The 20081-nt window shown below is 40.2% G+C and overlaps 1 protein-coding gene across 6 annotated transcripts in view; it reads right to left on the bottom strand.

The window, feature by feature from the left end:
• Positions 1-20081, bottom strand: part of Rbm6 (RNA binding motif protein 6) — a 99387-nt gene that overhangs the window by 9648 nt on the left and 69658 nt on the right. For 5 of the 6 annotated variants that reach the window (XM_021172247.3, XM_021172246.3, XM_085828003.1 and 2 more), the window contains 11 exons: positions 17541-17615; positions 13167-13227; positions 9193-9459; positions 8664-8824; positions 7379-7476; positions 6327-6369; positions 6107-6188; positions 5780-5865; positions 5249-5395; positions 1809-1904; positions 381-647 (listed from right to left, as the gene is read on the bottom strand). In XM_021172247.3, the coding sequence (XP_021027906.1) occupies positions 381-647; positions 1809-1904; positions 5249-5395; positions 5780-5865; positions 6107-6188; positions 6327-6369; positions 7379-7476; positions 8664-8824; positions 9193-9459; positions 13167-13227; positions 17541-17615 (1383 nt within the window). Of the gene's footprint in view, positions 1-380; positions 648-1808; positions 1905-5248; positions 5396-5779; positions 5866-6106; positions 6189-6326; positions 6370-7378; positions 7477-8663; positions 8825-9192; positions 9460-13166; positions 13228-17540; positions 17616-18534; positions 18741-20081 lie in introns of those variants that run through there. The other variant, XM_021172250.3, reaches the window with a different exon arrangement.

Below are 20081 nucleotides of genomic sequence, written 5' to 3' on the forward strand. Positions count from 1 at the left end.
AAAGAGGAGGTGCATGGTGGGATGATACTGGGAGGAGCGGAGGGAAGGGAAACTGCAGATGGGATGTAAAATATGAGAGAATAAATGAAAAACAAGACAAAACAGAACAATATATATATATGTGTGAACTAGCAATTTGGCTCAGTGGATAAAAGGGCTTGTTATGCAAGCTTGGTTGATCTGATCCACAGAATCCATGTAAAATTGGAGAGAGAACTGACATGACTATATAGCCCTCTGAATTCCACATATGTGCTCTGGCACATATGGGCACACACATATCGTGTACACACACACTTAATTTGAGATGATTAAAACCAAAGGAGGTTTAAGCATCTTAATTTACAGCAATGGTAAGAGTCAAAAATGTCCTGAAATACCTTGTGCAGGTCTGACAGTTGTTGGTGTTTGGTAAGAACTTCTTTATTGGGAAACTGCCTTCTGCAGAGCAGACAAGCCAGTTTATTCCAGTCAGTGAGTTTGTCGTCTTCATTCTCTTTCTTGGTCATCTCCTCTCGAGGCTGAGGCTGAGGCTGTGCTGTGCGAGGCTGCACAGGAGGAGCCTGTTCCTCTTCTTCCTCTTCCTCATAGTCACTGTCTCCTCCATATTCACCCAGGAGACCAATCAATGGATTTACCACCTTAGGCTAGAAAAAAAAAGCTAGGGCTTAGCATTAAATTTAACTTCTATTTTGGGGCTGTTCTGATAAGGCTGTATCTTCTTTCTTTGCTCTGACTAGGTTTGGAACACGTCCACTATCCATATGGTTCACCTCCCACATGAAAGTGACACAGCTTAGTTTGACTTTGTGAAGGCCAGGAAAACATGGTTTAGAAAAGAAAGGACAAGAACAAGACCTTAACTTAAACAGAAACAGCAGGAACAGCAGGAACAGCGGGAACAGCGGGATGGCTCAGCACATGAAACTGCAGGCTGTGTAAGCCTGGTCTCCTGAGTTTAGTCCTAAAACCCACATAAAGGTAGAAGGAGAGAACTAATTCCATAAAGTTTGTCTTAAACTCTGTGCATATGTGCAAGCACACTTAAATACAAACACAAACATACATACATTCATACATACACATACATACATACACATACATACATACATACATACACACACACACACACACACACACACACACACACACACACACACACAGAGGAGACAGGGGGGCTGGAGAGATGGCTCAGTGGTTAAGAGCACCGACTGCTCTTCTGAAGGTCCTGAGTTCAAATCCCAGCAACGACATGGTGGCTCACAACCATCCATAATGAGATCTGATGCCCTCTTCTGAAGACAGCTACAGTGTACTTAGATATAATAATAAATAAATCTTTAAAAAACAAAACAGGGGCTGGAGAGATGGCTCAGCGGTTAAAAGCACTGACTGCTCTTCCAAAGGTCCTGAGTTCAAATCCCAGCAACCACATGGTGGCTCACAACCATCTGTAATGAGATCAGCATGACATCCTCTTCAGATAGTAGTGTATGAAGACAGCTACAGTATACTTACATATAACAATAAATAAATTAAAAAAAAAAAACAAAAAAAAACAAAACAAAGAGGAGACAATAACTGGTATGATGAAAATACGGCAAAGTAAAAAAAAAAAAAGAGTGGTCAGACAACAGCCTCTGATTAGTTAGTAATACCCTATTAGCATGTAACAATTTTTTCCCTACTATTTACACTCAAGAGGAATCTTAACTTGGGATACATAGAGTCAAAAAGCCAAAACCAGACAGAAGCTTTGGGGCTCCTTCCCCTCCCCTCCCAGCCCATAATATTAGAATCAGCCTTACTGGAGGAGGACTCTCTTCCTTTTTCACAGTAGGAGGTAGAGGCTTCTTAAAAACATCTTCTAGGGGAGGCTTCCCCTCACTGGTACTTTCTTGAAACTGACCAAAGACAAAGGTAATTTTCATATGATAATCACTAATAAAAACTGGATTAAGGAGTTAGTTTTGATAAAATCAGTTTGGTTTTCCAAGTCTTCAAACATTTGCAACATGTTAGTGATTTTGAGAGAACCTTTAAAAGTGTAACATTTGGGCCTGGAGTGTATCAGAATAGAGCTCTTAGCATGTGAAAAGACCTCCACCAACAAACACCTACCCAAGGAAACATTTAGTGCAACTGTGTGTTTACAACATTTTAGGTACCATATGTGGCATTAATACATAGCATTCTTTTCTTTGGTCTTTACTTACAACCCTTCTAGATTCTAGCAGGCATTACCATTACTACTTCAAAAAGATTTAAGAATATGTTAGAGGCAGAGACAGAATCTAAACATAAAGACAGCATGATTTGAAAATTTAACTTATTAGATGCACAGATTCAACAAAAATAAGTCTCTTTAACTTTTTTCTATATTTTCAAACAAATAGCAAAAAAGTTACACATTGAACTTCAGAGAAATTCCCTCATTTTTTAAAATACATAACTGATACGAGATGATCCAGATGTGGCGACTTATGCCTTTAATCCCAGCAATGAAAGGCAGGTAGATCTCTGCGTTAGACTGGTCTATAGAACAAGTTCCAGGATAGCCAGGACTACATAGAGAGATTGTCTTGAGGGAAGGGGTGCTGATGAGGTAATACCAATATAATTCTTCATAAGATAATCAGACAAGATGTGAACATTTTTTTAATTCTGAAATTTTATCCTAAGAAAGTAATTTAAAAAGTGAAATGTAAGCCGGGCGGTGGTGGTGCACACCTTTAATCCCAGCACCCGGGAGGCAGAGACAGAGGCAGGCAGATTTCTGAGTTCGAGGCTAGCCTGGTCTACAAAGTGAGTTCCAGGACAGCCAGGGCTACACAGAGAAACCCTGTCTCGAAAAACCAAAACCAAACCAAACCAAACCAAAAAAACAAACAAACCGTGAAACGTTACAGTAAAATTTAGAGATACTAAAGCTACTGGGACCCACCTGGAAGGAGAGAGCTGACTCCTAAAACTTGTCCTATGGCCTCCACATAGAAGGTGCCCAATCCCCCAAAAGCTACTTCTGTTACAATTACACCAAGAAAAGTGTACATACAGAATCACACACTAAAAGGACAAGGCATAAAAATGACAGGTATAGGCTGACAGGACAGCTCAGCTAGTGACCCAAGTTCAGTGCTGTCCATATAACGGGAAGGAGAGCACCAACTCTACAAACTGTCTTCCAATAGCCACACACATACATGCCAGGGGATGTGCATCCATGGCTGTGCGCCCACCAATAATAAACAGACAAAGAAAAGCCCAGCCGGGCTCGTAGTAGTGGCATACAGTGCTGGTCTCCATAGAGGACAACTTGCTGGGACAGTTTCTCTTGTTCCATCATCTGAGTCCTCAGGATCAAATTCAGGTCATCAGGCTATACAGCAAGTACTTTTACCCATCAAGCAATCTTGCCAGTCCTTATTTTGGTTTTTAATTTTTAAAATAAGGTTGTGAATGCGCTGGAGCTTTTGTCAATCCCCCTGCCCCATCCTTCTGACGGTTGGGATCACAGGGATGGACCATTTGTAAAAGGAAGAGAGCTACCATATGGGGGAAAGGGCAAGTGGACTACTACACCAAGAAATCAGCTTAGCTGTTTTTTTGAACGACAGACTCTCTAGTGCACCACTAAACTTGGTCTACTTTTTTTTTTTTAAAGATTTGTTTTTATTTTATGTGTTTAAGTGTTTTCCCTACATATCTTTGTGAATATGCTACTCTGTGTGAGCTCCTACATACACCATGTGCATGCCTGGTATGTTCAGAGACTAGAAGAGGGTACTGGATTCCCAGAACTGGAGCCATAGAAGATTGTAAGATGATTTGCATATATTAGGAACTGAACTTGGGCCCAGCCATCTCTCCAGGGTCTTACAGTATTGGGTTTTTTTTTTTTTTGGTCATTTTATTTTTTTCTTATTGGTTATTTATTTATTTATTCATTTATAAAGATTTACTTATTATTATATGGAATTACACTGTAGCTGTTTTCAGACTTACCAGAAGAGGGCATCAGCTCTCATTATGGATAATTGTGAGCTACCATGTGGTTGCTGGGATTTGAACTCAGGACTTTAGAAGAGCAATCAGTACTCTTAACTGCTGAGCCATCTCTCCAGTCCCAGTTACTATATTTATTTAAATATGTTACCCCCACCCCCTTCCTGGTTTCCCCTCCACAAACTCCCTATCCCATCCTCCCTCCCACTTATAGTATTTTAAAAAACTGTTTTTTTAGTATGTATGGCTATTTTAATTATATGTATCTCTAAGTACCACGTGCATGCCTGGTACCCAGGGAGATCAGAAAGGGAGTTCTATCCCCTAGAACTGGAGTTACAGGCAGTTGTGAGCTACCATGTGGGTTTTGAGAATTGAACCTGGGTTCTCTGGAAGAGCAGTCAGTGCTCTTAATCATTGTTCTATCTCTCCAGATGTCCCTTCCTCATTTTGTTGTTGTTTATAGAAAGTGATTTATCATTTATATAATATATAAATATATACACATATTATACACACATACACATATATATATATATACACACATATACAAAATTTATATAGTTTATAAATTATATATATGCATGTATTTATACTTGGCTTTCTTTTTGGGACAGAGTTTCTCTGTGTAGGCTCTAGCTGGCTGTCCTGGAACTTGCTATGCAGACTAGGCTGGTTTCAAATTCTTTTTTTTTTTTTTTTTTTTTGGTTTTTCGAGACAGGGTTTCTCTGTATAGCCTTGGCTGTCCTGGAACTTACTTTGTAGACCAGGCTGGCCTCGAACTCAGCCTCTGCCTCCCAAGTGCTGGGATTAAAGGCGTGCTTCCACCACCGCCCGGCTTTTTTTTTTTTTTTTTTTTTTTTTTTAAATTTATTTTTTTTTGGTTTCAAATTCTAAGATCTGCCTGCCTCTGACTCTACAAGGTGGGAATAAAAGTGTACAGAACCACTGCACCCCCACACCCCCAGTGTTTTGCTTGCATTTATGTCAGTGCATACACTCAGAAAGGATTTCCATCCCCTGGAGCTGACTGGAATTATAGACAGCTGTGGGCCTCATGTGGGTGCTGGGTATCAAACCTGGGAGAACAAGAGTTCTTTACTGCTGAGCTCTGTCTCCAGCTCTTCCTAGAGAATGTTTACAGTGACTTTACACCTTAAACCCACACTCTCTCTGCTCATAGCGGCCATGTTTTCCATGTAACTATGTGATGAACAGCGCAGACTTAATGAGCTGCCTTACCTTTGTCACTCCTCTGTCTTTTTTCTCCTTGCCATCTCTTTTAGACGATTCTTTCTTGCTATTTGACTTTCCTTGACTGGTAGATTTCTTTTCCTTGATTTCTTCTTCATCAGGTGACTCAGGGTCCTGGGGCACATAGACTTCTTGCTGTGATACAGTATGAAAGAAGTAAGTCTACAGAATGCTTGTTTTTAAAGAATTTAGGCTTATGGAATATACTTCCCTTCAAGGCAGCAGAAGAACCCATATCAATCTAAGAACCCATTTCAGGGGCGAATGAGGATACACGGACACCACCACTGCTGTTCCCAGAACGGCGCTGTTCTTACCTGTAATGCCACAGGGCACTGATTTTCCATATAGGAAACAGTTCAGATTCCATAAAGTTTCCACTTTTCAAGCAAAGAGCATCCAGAGAATCCAGAGAATAAAATACTCAAAGTAACACATTATGGGTACTTTTCTCAAAAAACTACTGACAGAGCAAATAAAAAAACAAAACAAAACCAAAAACAAAAAAACAAAACTAACCTGGGTGTTGGGATCATAGTAAGTTCCTGCCAAGGGGTCATAATAGTAGCCAGTAGCAGAATCATATATGTAGCAGTCAGATGATGCTACATGGAATAAAATCAGATCCAGCATTAGTTCCTGTCAAATAAAATTGTTACTGGGGAGCTCACTAAGAACAAATTAATAATTACAGTGGCCAATTCAATTAAGTAAAGAGCCTATACGAGATATACTCTCATTGATAAGTTAACAATTTCTTTGCTACTTTTGTGACCACACAGATTTTAAGTAATGACTGGTAAGTCAGGGGGAAAAAAGCCAAGAAAAACAAAACAAGTTACTTACACTGTTGCCCTTGTCGATTTGTATCCGAGGACCAGTCTGAATTTCTGTTTCCTCCTCTCCTATCTCGGAAATATTTTTTACCCTATTAGAGAAACCAAAACTAGAATTATGAAAGTGTACAACAGTCACTATCCTTAATGGTCACCATACAGGAAATTCTGTCATCCTTTGAGTTGCCTGATTATTTTAAAATGACATTCACAATGTGTTAAAGGCCTACCTGATAGTAATGCATGTGGTCAGAATGGTCCCCAGAATCATTTCTGCAATACAAAATATGACATATCAAAAGCCTGTTACCAAAAACTACCTAGGGAATGCCTAATCATACAGATTCACTGAAATTCTTCCTCATTGTGCAGAAAAATGAACCAACCCAGACAGCAAGCAGGTTAGCTGCTCCAGATACCTGACTGAAACAACAGTGGGATTCCTGCAAAACAACTTATTGGAGCAAAACAATCAACTAAGTAGAGGTGCTAAGTTACTCTATAAACTCATCCCTCTGATGAGTTATCTCCCAGGTGTCACATTGGTCAAGATGAGGAAAGAGTAACTGAATCAGACATTCCTGGATGACTGAGGCTAGGACAATGGGAGACTACATACATTTACTTAGGATAGTAACATATGAAGATCTCCTGAGAGGCTTTTGTTCCTGCACATTTAAACACATCAACCAGGTGTGCTAGCCTCTGGCTGTGCCCTTTGCCTTCTCAAGACTGAGGCTACTCTGGGCCACACAGTGAGTTCCAGGCCAGTATGGGGTATAACGTGAGATTCTGCTTTACAAAAAAAAAAAAGATATATATATATATGTATATATATAAAAAACAAAGCACTCATAAACCCCAAACTATCCCAACTGTTCTGGCCCATAAAGATAGCAGGCAGTCAAAGCCTAAAGCATCCAGGAATACTTTATACTTATTTCTTTATCTATGTATTTATGTATGTATGCATGCATTTAGAGACAGGGTCTTGCAATGGACACTGAGCTGGCCTGGAGTTTGCTGTGAAACTTAGGATGGCATTGTACTCAGACAGATTCACCTGCCTCTGCCTCCTGAGTGCTGGGATTGCAACATCATGTCCAGGTTTACTATTTAAAAATGAAAACAATTCTATAATTAGAATAAAGCACACTACAGAAAAAGAAAATGTTAAAAGTATGTACCTGAGACAGCTCATGCTGGGAAGTCACAATGCCCTACTATCTGTCTCTTATCCAGGAGGAACAATTTCTTCCCTAAAACTGGAATGAGGCCTTACCTTCGTTTTCCAGTGGCCAGGTTTACAGCTACCATCTTCCCATCAATACTAAATGGTGGATCAAGGTTCTGCAAAATCTTCACTACTCGAAGAGCTTCCTAAAGAACCAAAGACAATCTTGAACCCAAAGATAAAAAGGGCTACATCCTTAGAAAAAAAATTGAACATAATTTTCAACTTGTTAGAAGATAAAATTACTAGGCATAATGCTTTGGATTTTTTTTTTTTTTTCCTGAGACAGGGTTTCTCTGTATAACCCTGGCTGTCCTGGAACTCATTCTGTAGACCAGCCTGGCCTCAAACTCAGAAATCCGCCTGCCTCTGCCTCCCAAGTGCTGGGATCAAAGGCATGCACCACCACTGCCTTGCGGTAATAATATTTTTAAAAAATGATTTGATGTGGCCAGGTGTAATGTCATATGACTTTAAACCCAGCAATAGAGAGGCAGGGGCAGGTGATCTTTGTGAGTTTGAGGCTAGCCTACTCTACAGGTTGAGTTACAGGATAGCCAGAGTTACAAAGTCTTGTCTTGAAAAAGTGCACAAATACCACAAGACTGTATTAAAGCCAGGCATGGTGACACACACCTTTAATTTCCATGCTCAGGAGGCAGAGGCAGAGGCAGAGGCAGATAGATCACTGTTTCGAGGCCAGCCTGGTTTACAGAGTGAGTTCCTGGACAGCCAGGGCTATGTAGAGAGACCCTATCTCAAAAACAAACAAACAAAGGAACAAATAATCTATTATATGTTTTACAGAAAAGAAGAAATGTCCTAACAAACAATCTATTATATACTTTTCAGAAAAGAAGAAATATAAAACAAACTGTGACTAGAAAAAAAGTAATTAAGAAAAACTTAGAAAGCACGCTAAAATTAAAACGTACAAGAGTTTGGTGCTTAGCTTTGTTCTTAAAAGTCCATATGGAGTTTTGACTTTTTTCAAGACAGGGTTTCTCTGTGTAGCCCTGGCTGTCCTGGAACTCAGAAATCCACCTGCCGCTGCCTCCCGAGTGCTGGGATCAAAGGCAAGTGCCACCATGCCCTAGATGACCATTAGTCCCACAGGAGAGAATTCACTACTGATTCTTCTCAAGCTCCCTCTCCCTTTATAAATTATGACCGGGGCTCACTTTGTAGCCCAGGCTACATTTGAACTTGTCATCTACAGGCTTCAGGTTTTAGACGGCTAGGTCTCTAGGCATGCACCCCCATTCACTGCTTCCCCAAATATTACCAGGGGCTCTTTAGTCATCACTCCTCATTTTAAAGCAAGAATACTCACTGCATGGGAGTCAAGGTCTATAAAACCATAAGTGTGACCCATGGGGCCAGTCCTGTTCTTGATGATGCGGACATTAGCAGTAGTGAGATGCACGTAGGGCTCCAGCACTTCAACTATTACTTCAGGTGGAGTGGAACGATAGATACGTTTTAGCATGATTGCTGTATGAAGCAAGCACAGACAGATATTAAGGAAAGACATAAAACTTGAAGCTCAGAGAACTTAATGGCCATTTTTTAGTCTACATACTACTTTGCTCTACTAATGTTTTTTTTTTCATAAAGAAATACTTCCCACTTTTTTTATTATCAATACTTAAAACCAAAAATCACATCTTACTGCATTAAAAAAAAAATATATATATATATAGCAATTTCCTATGTAGAAGATACAGATCCCTCTGACTAGGAAAGCTAGGTGAAGGCAACGCCTTCTAAGCTGGGCACAGCTCCCCTAGCTGTTGTGCACAGCAGCTGCATAGAGGCCACTTGTGCTTCCAACCTGTCACATAATTTGACAAATCACTCACTTTTACTCTCCCCATCCTGGCGTGTCTCTCCAGACCATGACTCCTTTTCCCGGTCTCTTCGGAAAGTAAGCCCTTCCCTTCGAGAGTGAGGGAAGTATCTTTCTGTATCTCTCTTCTGATGTCCTAATCTTGACTCTTGGCCTTCCTCCCGTTTCCTGAGTTCATGCTCCTTATCAGCAGGTCGTGGCTGGTTGGGCTGTTTATCTGAAGGTACTGGTATGGATGTTTTCTGAGGTTGAGGATAGGACACTAGTTCCTGCTTGACTTCTGTCAGTAGGGGAATTTAAATTGAAAATATATAAGACTTCATGAAACTAACAAAGGCCTTTAATATCATCTCAGAAATACCTACAAAAGATTTCTGATGGTTCTTGAGGTCATTAAAAACAAATGGAAAAGGGTTTAGAGAGATGGCTCAGTGGCTAACAGTATTTACTGCTCTAGCAGAGAAGTTGGTTCAGTTCTGAATATCCCATGTCAGTGAATCTGTAATTCCAGTTCCAGGGAATCCTACTCCTTTTTCTGACATTTGTGCATTCCAAACATTCAAGTGGTACACATACATACCTGTAGGCAAATATACACACAAATTAAAAAAAAAAATTCATGGGTCTGGAGAGATTGCCTGGCAGTAAAGAGTGCTTGATACTGTTTCCAACAAACTGCATTTGTGTCCTAGCATGTCTATGAGGCCAGGCAGCTAATATTTGTCTCTTTGACCTCTCTGGCCCCTATACAAAGGTGGTTTACACTCACACAGACACATAAAAATAAATTTTAAAATAAAACACCTAATCCTAAATGGAAGATGAAGGAATGGCTCAGAAGAAGAGCAGTCTTATATAAATAAAATAAATTTAAAAAGAACAAGGGCTGGAGAGATGGCTCATTGGTTAAGAGCACTGATTACTCTTCCAGAGGTCCTGAGTTCAATTCCCAGCAACCACAGGTGGCTCACAACCATCTGTAATGGGATCCCATGCCCTCTTCTGGTGTGTTTGAAGTCAGTGACAGTGTACTCACATATATAAATAAATCTTTAAAAACAACAAGCCGGGCGTGGTGGTGCACGCCTTTAATCCCAGCACTCGGGAGGCAAAGGCAGGCGGATCTCTGAGTTCGAGGCCAGCCTGGTCTACAGAGTGAGTTCCAGGACAGCCAGGGCTACACAGAGAAACCCTGTCTAGAAAAACCAAATAAATAAATAAATAAATAAATAAATAAAAAACAACAAAAGCCCAGCATGATGACCCATGCCTTTAATCTGAGAATTCAGGAGGCAGCAGCTGGCAGATCTCTGTAAGCCTGAAGTGAGGACAGCCAGGGTTATTATACAGAGAAATCCTATCTCATAAAAACCAACCAACCAGCAAACAAAAGGCAAGGGCCTAGAGAGATGGCTCTGTGGTTAGGAACACTAGCTGCTCTTCCAGAAAACCTGGGTTCAGTTCCCAGAATTGATAGTGGGTTCAACCACCAGTGACTTCAGTTACAGTTGCATTCTTGGCTCTGTGGGCACCATATGGGCCACAGACAGACATGTAGGCAAAACCCATACATGCAAAAATGAAAAGCATCATCAAAAAAATGAAAAAAAAAAAAACATCATCAAACAAACAAACAAAACCCAACAATAAAACTAATCACTTAAATGCTTACACATATACAATAAATTTATCTTAATACCCGCTGGGCCTGATTATATTACCAACAATAGACACATATGTAGGGACCAGCACTTGGGAAGCTTAGCATGATGATCACGAGTTTGAGGCTGGCTAGGGTTACAGAATGAGAGCCTAAATAGCTGACTATGACAGGGTACATTTGTAACAACACTGTAGTACTTGGTTAGTACAGGCCAGAGAACCAGAAGTTCTTCAAGGTTCACACAGTGAGTTCAAGGTCAACTTGGGCTATATTAGACATGCCCAAAATCAAAATCAGTATTTGGGAGACAGAGGCAGTAAGATCTTTGTGATTTTAAAGCCAGCCTGGTCTACATAGCAATTCCAGGCCAACTAGGGCTACATAGTTAAGAAACTACATAGTCTCATACTAGGTCCTGTGTTAGAGCCTCAGTATACAGGAGAGAAAAACAGGAAGGGGAAAAGAATAAAGGGAAGAGAAAGAGGAGGAGAAACAATATAGGAACAAAATGAGCAAAGACATGTTGCTAAGGACTTAGAAGCACACACCCAAAGGACACGTCTGGAGGCTTCTTCTGCTGTCACAATACAGCCTATGGCAGATTATTTGTTTATAAGTTTTTATGATTTATTTCTGCGATTCATTTTCTTCTTATAATTAAAGATAATTTATTCATTTGTTTAGTTTATGCATATTGCTGTATGTCATGGCATATGTGTGGAAATTGAAGAATAACTGTCAAGAGCTACCCAATCAATAAGCCTTTTCTGTTTTTATTTTTGTAATTCATACACTAAGGAAGCCATGTGGCTCAAAAAGAGACATTCTATGACATACTAATAGCAGATGACCAGTGAGCATATCTGATTGTGCTTCTCCTCTTCTTTTTCCTTGTGTTTTAACCTACTGAGGATCAAACCCTCAGAAAGTGATACGGGTTCATCTCTGATACTTGCCATGTAAGGGTTTTCATCTGCCCAAGCACCTTAACAAGTCTTTCTAGAGTTGAATGCTACGCAAATAGGCTACTAACCCTAAACTGTACTCAGGGGAGAAAAAAATAGATAAAAAATTAGCAGGGCAGCAGTGGCACACACCTAATCCCAGGACTCAGGAGGGCAGCCGGATTTCCTAGTTCAGGGCTGACCTATAGAGCAAGTTCTAGAACAGCCAGGGTTACATAGTGAGACCCTCAAAAAATAAAATAAGCTGGGCAGTGGTGTCGCATGCCTTTAGTCACAGCACTTGGGAGGCAGGGGCAGGCGGATTTCTGAGTTCTAGAGTGAGTTCCAGGACAGCCAGGGCTACACAGAGATACCTAGTCTCGAAAAACAAAACAAAACAAAACAAAACCCAAAAAAACAAAACCCCAAAACAAACAAACCTCATCATCATCATCATCATCATCATCATTTTTCACTACGTAAACCAGGCTGGCCTCTAACTCATAAAAGATAAACCTATCTCTGCTTTATGAGTACAGCAATTAAACATGCACAAACATGCCTATTCCTCTCCAAATTTTTAAATCAGTGTGTTCGTACGTGACCTGTGTCTAACTACCACAGTGCACATGTTGAAGTCAGAAACAACTATCAGGAGTCTGTTCTCTCTTCCTACCTTGTTGAGCCAAGGTCTCTCTTGTTTCAGCGACACTGATTTATACTTTAGGAAGCTGGTCAGTCAGCTTCTCATCTCACTGCAGACCTTTGCCAGTAATCAGTTGTGTGTTACAGTTTCTGGCTTTTTAACATGGGTTCTGGGAACTGAAATCACATTTCTCCTCACTGAGCCATCTTGCCAGATCTAAACTATATTTTTTAAAGCTTCATAGATTTGTTTTTAGGGTGTCAATTCTCTTCTCTACTTCCCTCATCCATTTCTTTTAAAGCTTATACTATTTTTTCCCTAATCTTTAGTTTTCATTAAGGATGCTTTTTAACTTTTGTTTTCTGACAATGCTCTTGCAATGTAGCACATACTGGCCTCAAACACTGCAAAATCCTGCTATAATTTTTCAAGTACTAGGATTATAGGCTGGGTCAGTTAAAAATATATATTATTTTTATTTATGTATATGTATCTGTCTGAGTGTATCCACATGAATTTAAGTGCCCAGGGAGGCCAGAACACAACTTTGGATACTCTGGAGCAAGAACTAAAGGCAGCTGTGGGCTACCTTATGTGGGTTCTGAGATCCAAACTTAGGTCCCTGAAAGAACTGTGTATTTTCTTAACCACTGAGTCATCTCTCTAGCCTCTGAGATGTCTATTTTAAAAATAAAATAAAAGTAAATAATTTATTCATTGCTTAGGACACTTACCTTCCTTTGGGCCCTTGCAGAATGAACAAGAAGACTGATGGCCACCAGTGCTAGCCTTACACTGCAGGGAAAAAAGAAAGACTTTAATGTGACCCAAACCATTTTTAGAAACAATAATGAATATCTAAGACAGGAATAACTGACAAAATATCTGAGGCTATCCTAGGATACCCTCAAAGTATTTGATAGCTCCATTTATTAACAATGGCAGACTGACCCTGCTGCTTACCATGCTCCAACAGCAGGGTCAGTATCTTAACTTGGTAGGTAGGAATAGTTAGGTATTATAAAATTTATATATTTTAAGTATACAGCTTAATAATATTTAGTATGTGTGTAGTGCAACCACTGACATAATTTTATTTAAAATCACTTTCATTACTCCCAAAGAAACTCTAGAAGTTATTTTCCACCCTTAACACCACGGCCATTAAACTATCCAATATATGGTCATCTGTCTGGCATAACATCTACAGAATGAGTTCCAAGACAGTTTGAGGCTACCCAGAAAAACCAAAAACCAAACCAACCAACCAACCAACCAACCCAAACATACAAAAAACCAAAACAAACCCAAAATCCCAATATCCATTGTCCTGACTTTAAGGATAAACATAAAAATTTATACTAAAGTTAGAGAATCTAAAATAAATATATAAATATAAAATAGAGACTTGTTTTTCTTTTGATTTTTTTGAGACAGGGTTTCTCTGTGTAACCCTGGTTGTTCTGGCACTCAAGAGATCAGCCTGCCTCTTCCTCATCCTGAGTGCTAGGATTAAAGGTGTACACCACTGCCCCCCCTCCCCAGTGATAAATGGACTTCTGATAAGACTTCAAAATGATTCAGTTGGTGAAACAGTTTCTTCAAATGAAATATTGAGAATTGAAAATGCCAAGCCGGGCGTGGTGGTACACGCCTTTAGTCCAGCACTCCGGAGGCAGAGGCGGGCGGATTTCTGAGTTCCAGGCCAGCCTGGTCTACAAAGTGAGTTCCAGGACAGCCAGGGCTACACAGAGACACCCTATCTCAAAAATCCAAAAACCAAAACCAAAAAAAAAAAAAAAAGAATTAAAAATGCCATGTGCCAAACACCAAAGTTACATACACCCTTAACATCATACAACACAAGGTGAACTGTCAGAGGCTAATTATGGCTTTGTGGTATTGCCCTAGCACCATAATATAATTAAAACACTGCAATAGATCAAACACCTAAATATGCCAGGCATAGTAACACATACCTTTATTCCCAGTATTTGGGAGGCTGAGACAGATTGGACCATATAAGACCCCATCTTTTTCTGTTGTTGTTGTTGTTGGTTTGTTTGTTTTTTCCCCGAGACAGGGTTTCTCTGTGTAGCCCTGGCTGTACTGGAACTCACTCTGTAGACCAGGTTGGCCTCTAACTCAGAGATCCATCTTCCTCTACCTCCCAGGTGCTGGGATTAAATGTGTAAACTGTTACCACCCAGTGAGACTCAATAGCAGAAGACTTTAGCATAGGTCAAGTCTAATGTTTGCTCACCAGCAATCCCCAGCTCCATCTCTGGGGGTGGTGGTGGTGGTGGTATTTGTACAATATTGTGAAGGTACTTAATGTGCCTCTGAACTATGTGGGTTTTTTGTTGTTTATTATGTTTTGTATTTCAGATAGGGTCAAGATCCAGAATGTTCACGAATTTGTCATCTTCCTTCCTGCCTTAATTTCCTGCTATGGTTTCATTTCTGTTGTGACAATACCCAGACAAAAAGCAACATAGGGGAGAAAAAAAGTGTTTATTTTACTTACAACTCAAGTTACACTTCTCCATTTCAAGAAAGTCAAGGCATAAGCTTATGCAGCTAGTTGCAACATATCCAGAGTCAAGAACAAAAATAATAAGTGCACCTTTGTTTGTTCTGCATCAGCTGGGTTTCTCTTCTCTTATACAGTTCAAGCCTCCCTGCCAGGTGGTGATGGTGCATGCCTTTAATCCCAGCACTCAAGGCAGGGAGGGAGATCTCTGAGTCTGAGGTTAGCTTGGTCTACAAGGCTAGAATCCAGGACAGCCAGGGCTATACAGAGAAACCCTGTCTCAAAAAAATAACAACAAGCCGGGCGGTGGTGGCGCACGCCTTTAATCCCAGCATTCGGGAGGCAGAGGCAGGCGGATTTCTGAGTTCGAGGCCAGCCTGGTCTACAAAGTGAGTTCCAGGACAGCCAGGGCTATACAGAGAAACCCTGTCTCGAAAAACCAAAAAAAAAAAAAAAAACAAACAAAAAAAAAACAACAAAAACACACCTTCCTGCCTAGGGAATGGTTTAGCCCAAAATGGACAGGCCTTCCTAAAAACTAAGACAATCCCCCATAGACATTTCCACAGGCTAATCTGATCTAGAAAATTCTTTATTAAGACTCTCTTCCCAGGGCTTAGAGAGAAGGTTGAGCAGTTGAGAACACTTGCTTTTACAGAGGACCCAGATTTGATTCAAAGCACCTACATGGCTCATAATTCTCTGTAACTCCAATTCCAGGGAATCTAATGCAATCTTCTGTCCTCCATGGACATCAAGCATACAAGTCATGTACAGACATATACACAGGCAAAACAACCACTCACAAAAAAATTAAAAAAAAAAAAGATTTAATAATGGAGGTTGAACCCAAGGTATCAACCTGATAGGTGAGTAGGTTGAACCCAGGGTTATCAACCTGGTAGGTGAGTACTCTACTTCTGAGCTATATTCCCCCAACCCTAACATGCAAGCATATATGTTTGGGTATGTGTGTGTGTGTGTGTGGGGGGGGGTGTCCCACCTCCACAGTTCAACTTTGCGTGTCACTTCTCAATAACTCTGTATTCTGAGACAAGTCATCTAACTTGCTCAGCTGGCTAGGGAGCCCTGGGAAGTTCCTATCTCTTCTCCCCAGAGCTGATTACAAGTATGTGCCACTACACCTGTTGTGGGTCCTAAGGATCAAACTCAGGTCCTCACGTTTACATGGCAAGTTCCTCCCTGTTTAAGCTATCTCTCCAAACCATATATAATTTACTGTGTATTTATTCTGTCTGCACACATGTGTGCGCAAACAGAGACTAGAGGAAGATATCATCTTATTTTTAAAGAGCGGGTCTCTCATTCAGACCTGCAGTTCAGTGTTCCATCCAATGCTGGTTACAGGTTAATCTACAAGTTCCTGGGACCTACTTGTCTCTGTCCACCTTGTCCCATGCTGGAGTTAGCAGGTACAGCTGTCCTGGGTACTTTTTTTTATTATTTATTTGGTCAATTTTAGACAAGCTAGAGTCATTTGGTAAGAGCAATCCTTGAAAAAAAAAAAGTATCTATTAGATTCCTTGTAGACAAATTCCTAGGACATTTTCTTAATATGTGACTAATATAGGAGGGCCTAGCCCACTGTAGGTAATGCAAAACCTTGGTAGGTGTTTCTGGGTTTTATTGTTTAAGAAAGCAAGGTAAGTCATGGGGAGAAAGCCTGTAAATAGCATTCCTCTATGGCCTCTGCATTAGTTTTTGCCTCCAAGTTGCTGACTTGAATTTTCGCCTTCATAATGCAATATAACTGTAGGACAAAATAAAACCTTTCCTCTCTAAGTTAATTTGGTCATGATGTTTTACCACAACAATAAAAAGAAAACTGGAAGAACAGCTCTACATGGGCTTTATATGGGAAAGATGGAAATCGAGCAATAAATATATGTTTTCTTGCTTTCACATCAAGTGATCTTAACTAACAATGAGTCATCCACCCAGGTACGCACTAGGTACGTTGTACACACACACACATTTATATATACATATATATACATACACACACATATATATACTTATATATACATGTATCTATATGTATGTGTATCTATAAAATGTTTTAAGTGTGTATATGTACACACACATTCTGACTTGATAAACCATGCATCATAAACTTTACACATTTTTTGTAAATCACTTTTTGTTGTGGTAGTTATTTGAGACAGGATCACTGTGTATGCTTGGCTGTCCTGGAACTCATTTTCTAGACCAGCTGGACTTTAAACTGAGAGGTGTGATTTGCCTGTTTCTACCCCCCAAGAGCTGCTGGGATAAAAGGCATGCACCACCACATTTACATTGTAGTTAAGTTTAAACTATTAGAAATAAAAACTGAAACTGAATTTTCAGTCTCACTGCAATAAGGTCTCCAATAAGAGTATGGCTTAAAATTTTCATAGGTAGCATGCCTAGAGATATGGAGATGTGGAATGTTAACTTCTTTTCTCTTAAAGACTATTTTATTGAGTGTAATGCAGGGAAACAGTGGGCTAGGTGGCAAGTAGAACAGTGCCTCTGGAATGCTTATTTCTAAAATAGAATTTTTAGTACTTACTCGTTTACAGTACCAAAAATCTGGGCTTGGTACATACTCAAGAGTGACCTCTTTGTCATGGATCATTAGAGTTCCCTATAAAAAGAAAGACAAAAAAAAAAAGCCATTAACTATAACCCTTAAGAATAACAGAGAAAGGAAGGCACAGATGGCCTTCCCAATCCCCAAGCTGAAACATTTTATGAAAAATAAGAATATTCACCAATACATGAGAAGGTTGTTTGTTTCATGCCAGCGACCTGGAATAGTGTGTGTGGCAGATGAGACTAAGTTTAGGGAGTGGGTGGGAGAAGGTAAATCCTGTCTTCCGCCTTGCCTCCAGCAGGCCAGGGCACTGTCCTTGTGCAGGCTATGCCCAATTACTTCTCCAGGTCACGTAGAGCATTCTCCTGAGCAAGTGCCCTTTCCTCACTCCCACACTAGTAAGCACAGAGGCATAGGTTCTCTCTCAATTGTCTTCTTTTCTGTGGCTAACAAGTCTCCTTGGAGAGGTTTTAAGCTAGTAACTTCAATGTCTAACATATTGGTTGTACAGCAAAAGCACCAGGAGAAAGAAGTACAACACCATAGACAGGAAGAAAGGAGGAAGGTAAAAGTTCCACAGCAGATTATATTCTTAATAGCAGCAAACTGTGAATGGTCAGGAGCAGCAACACCTTTGGTGGGGGTGGTGGTGGTGGTAGTGGTGATTACATGACAGAGGCGGCGACATCACCAAATTTGGAGCCTACAGAGCAAGCTAACCCTAAATCTGAGGAGCAACAATTGGCACATAAGCCTCTGGGAAAGCTGGCACAGAACGGGTGGAACAAGGGGTCTCAACAAACCTCTAGTTAGAGAGCTTCCCTGCCTATCTTGGATAAGTCACAAATTATATTTCACATTAAAAAAAAAGTTTAAATAAATACGAGCCAGCCAATATACTGGAGCAGAGAGGGGAAGGATCTCTGCTTACTGACAAGGGACCCTCACCCACGCTGGTAATTGAACTAACCGAAGATGCGACTCTGGAACTAGCCCCTGCGCTGTGTTCACTCTCCGCCCTCTAGGGTCCTCTGTGTCTCCTCAGATAGGGCTCTGAATTATACAAGTCATTTCCTTGCAACTGGACCTCAGTTTCTTGCTTGAATCCATACATCTGTCAAATAATGCTTTACCTCTCTGCTTTTCACACCAAAAGAGTCAAGAGAAATACATAGAATAAGATTATTGTCTTATTAAATGAAACCAAAACAAAACTGACCACCTAACTGGGTCTTACAATCTAGTTTCTGACAAACTGCTTAAGTATTGTTCTAAAATCTAAAGAACAATACCAATAAAAATTGCTAACATATACTAAGCATTTACTCAGAGCCAGAAACTGCTAAGTGTGCTATATCACTTAATCCCCTAAATGATCCCAAGAAGCAGCACTTTTACTTTACAGATAAGGAACCATGTTCAGAGAGGCTGATGACCAGCTGCTGAATGTCAACACAAAACTCATTTTGACTACAGAGAAGGTCCTCTTGGCTCATTTAGCCACCAACTTGTGCTTGGTGTTAGGAACAGGGAATCTACCCCCAGGAGCCATTCAGGAAAGAGAAAGAGAGCTGTATGAAGGGAGAACCAGGGTTATACTTTTCTGTTAAGCTTTATCCATGTAGGAAAACTGGTCAATGCAACACCTTTCCAAACCAGAAGACAGTGCATCTCCGTGCATCTCATCTGGAAGATCATAGGTTCTCCCAAAACTCAGGAGTTAGCGGAAGGAGGATTCTTAGTTCAAAACCAGCCTGGTCTACATAGCAAATTCCAGGCCAGCCAAGGTTACACAGGAAAACCCTGTTTCCAATGAACGAACGAACTAATGGATGAAAGAGGACCAACCAACCCAGGTTAGTAAGATAGCTCAGTGCATAAGGTGCTTGCCACCACACCAGACAAACTGAGTTCAATCCACAGGACCCATATGGTAGGAGAGGACTGATTCCTGCAAGTTGTTCTCTAACGTCTACATGTACACCATGGCACACTTTTCCACTGATAAATTCTCTCTTAAATAAAGGTAAAAAACAAAAAATGCTAAAACAATCTGGATTCTGGAGCAGGTTCCTTAAATTTGAATCTTGCTTCTATTCCATGACCTTCAGAAAGGCCCTCATCTTCCATAAAGTGAGATTAACAATACTCTCCTTCTTTTGTTTTGTTTCTTTTTCAAGACAGGGTTCCTCTGTGTAGCTCTGACTGTCTTGAAACTTGCTCTGTAGACCAGGCTAGCCTAGAACTCACAGAGATTCACCTGCCTCTGTCTCCCAAATGCTGGAACTAAAGGAGTGTGCCACCACTGCCCTGGAATTAACAATTTTTAACTGATAAAATAATTGTTAAAGATTATGTTAATTAGTCTATGTAAAAAGCTTATTACAGATCATAAAGTGAGGATTTAAATAAATGTTAATTACCTTGAGCCTTAAATTCTCAAAAAAGGACTAGTATCAGTAGGTAAAAACTAGATGGAGTCAAATATTCACTTTACCTTGCTAGTTTGTCAAATAG

The sequence above is a fragment of the Mus caroli genome, unplaced genomic scaffold, assembly GCF_978045245.1.
Source record: "Mus caroli unplaced genomic scaffold, Mus_caroli_1 scaffold_11, whole genome shotgun sequence".
Taxonomy (NCBI): domain Eukaryota; kingdom Metazoa; phylum Chordata; class Mammalia; order Rodentia; family Muridae; genus Mus; species Mus caroli.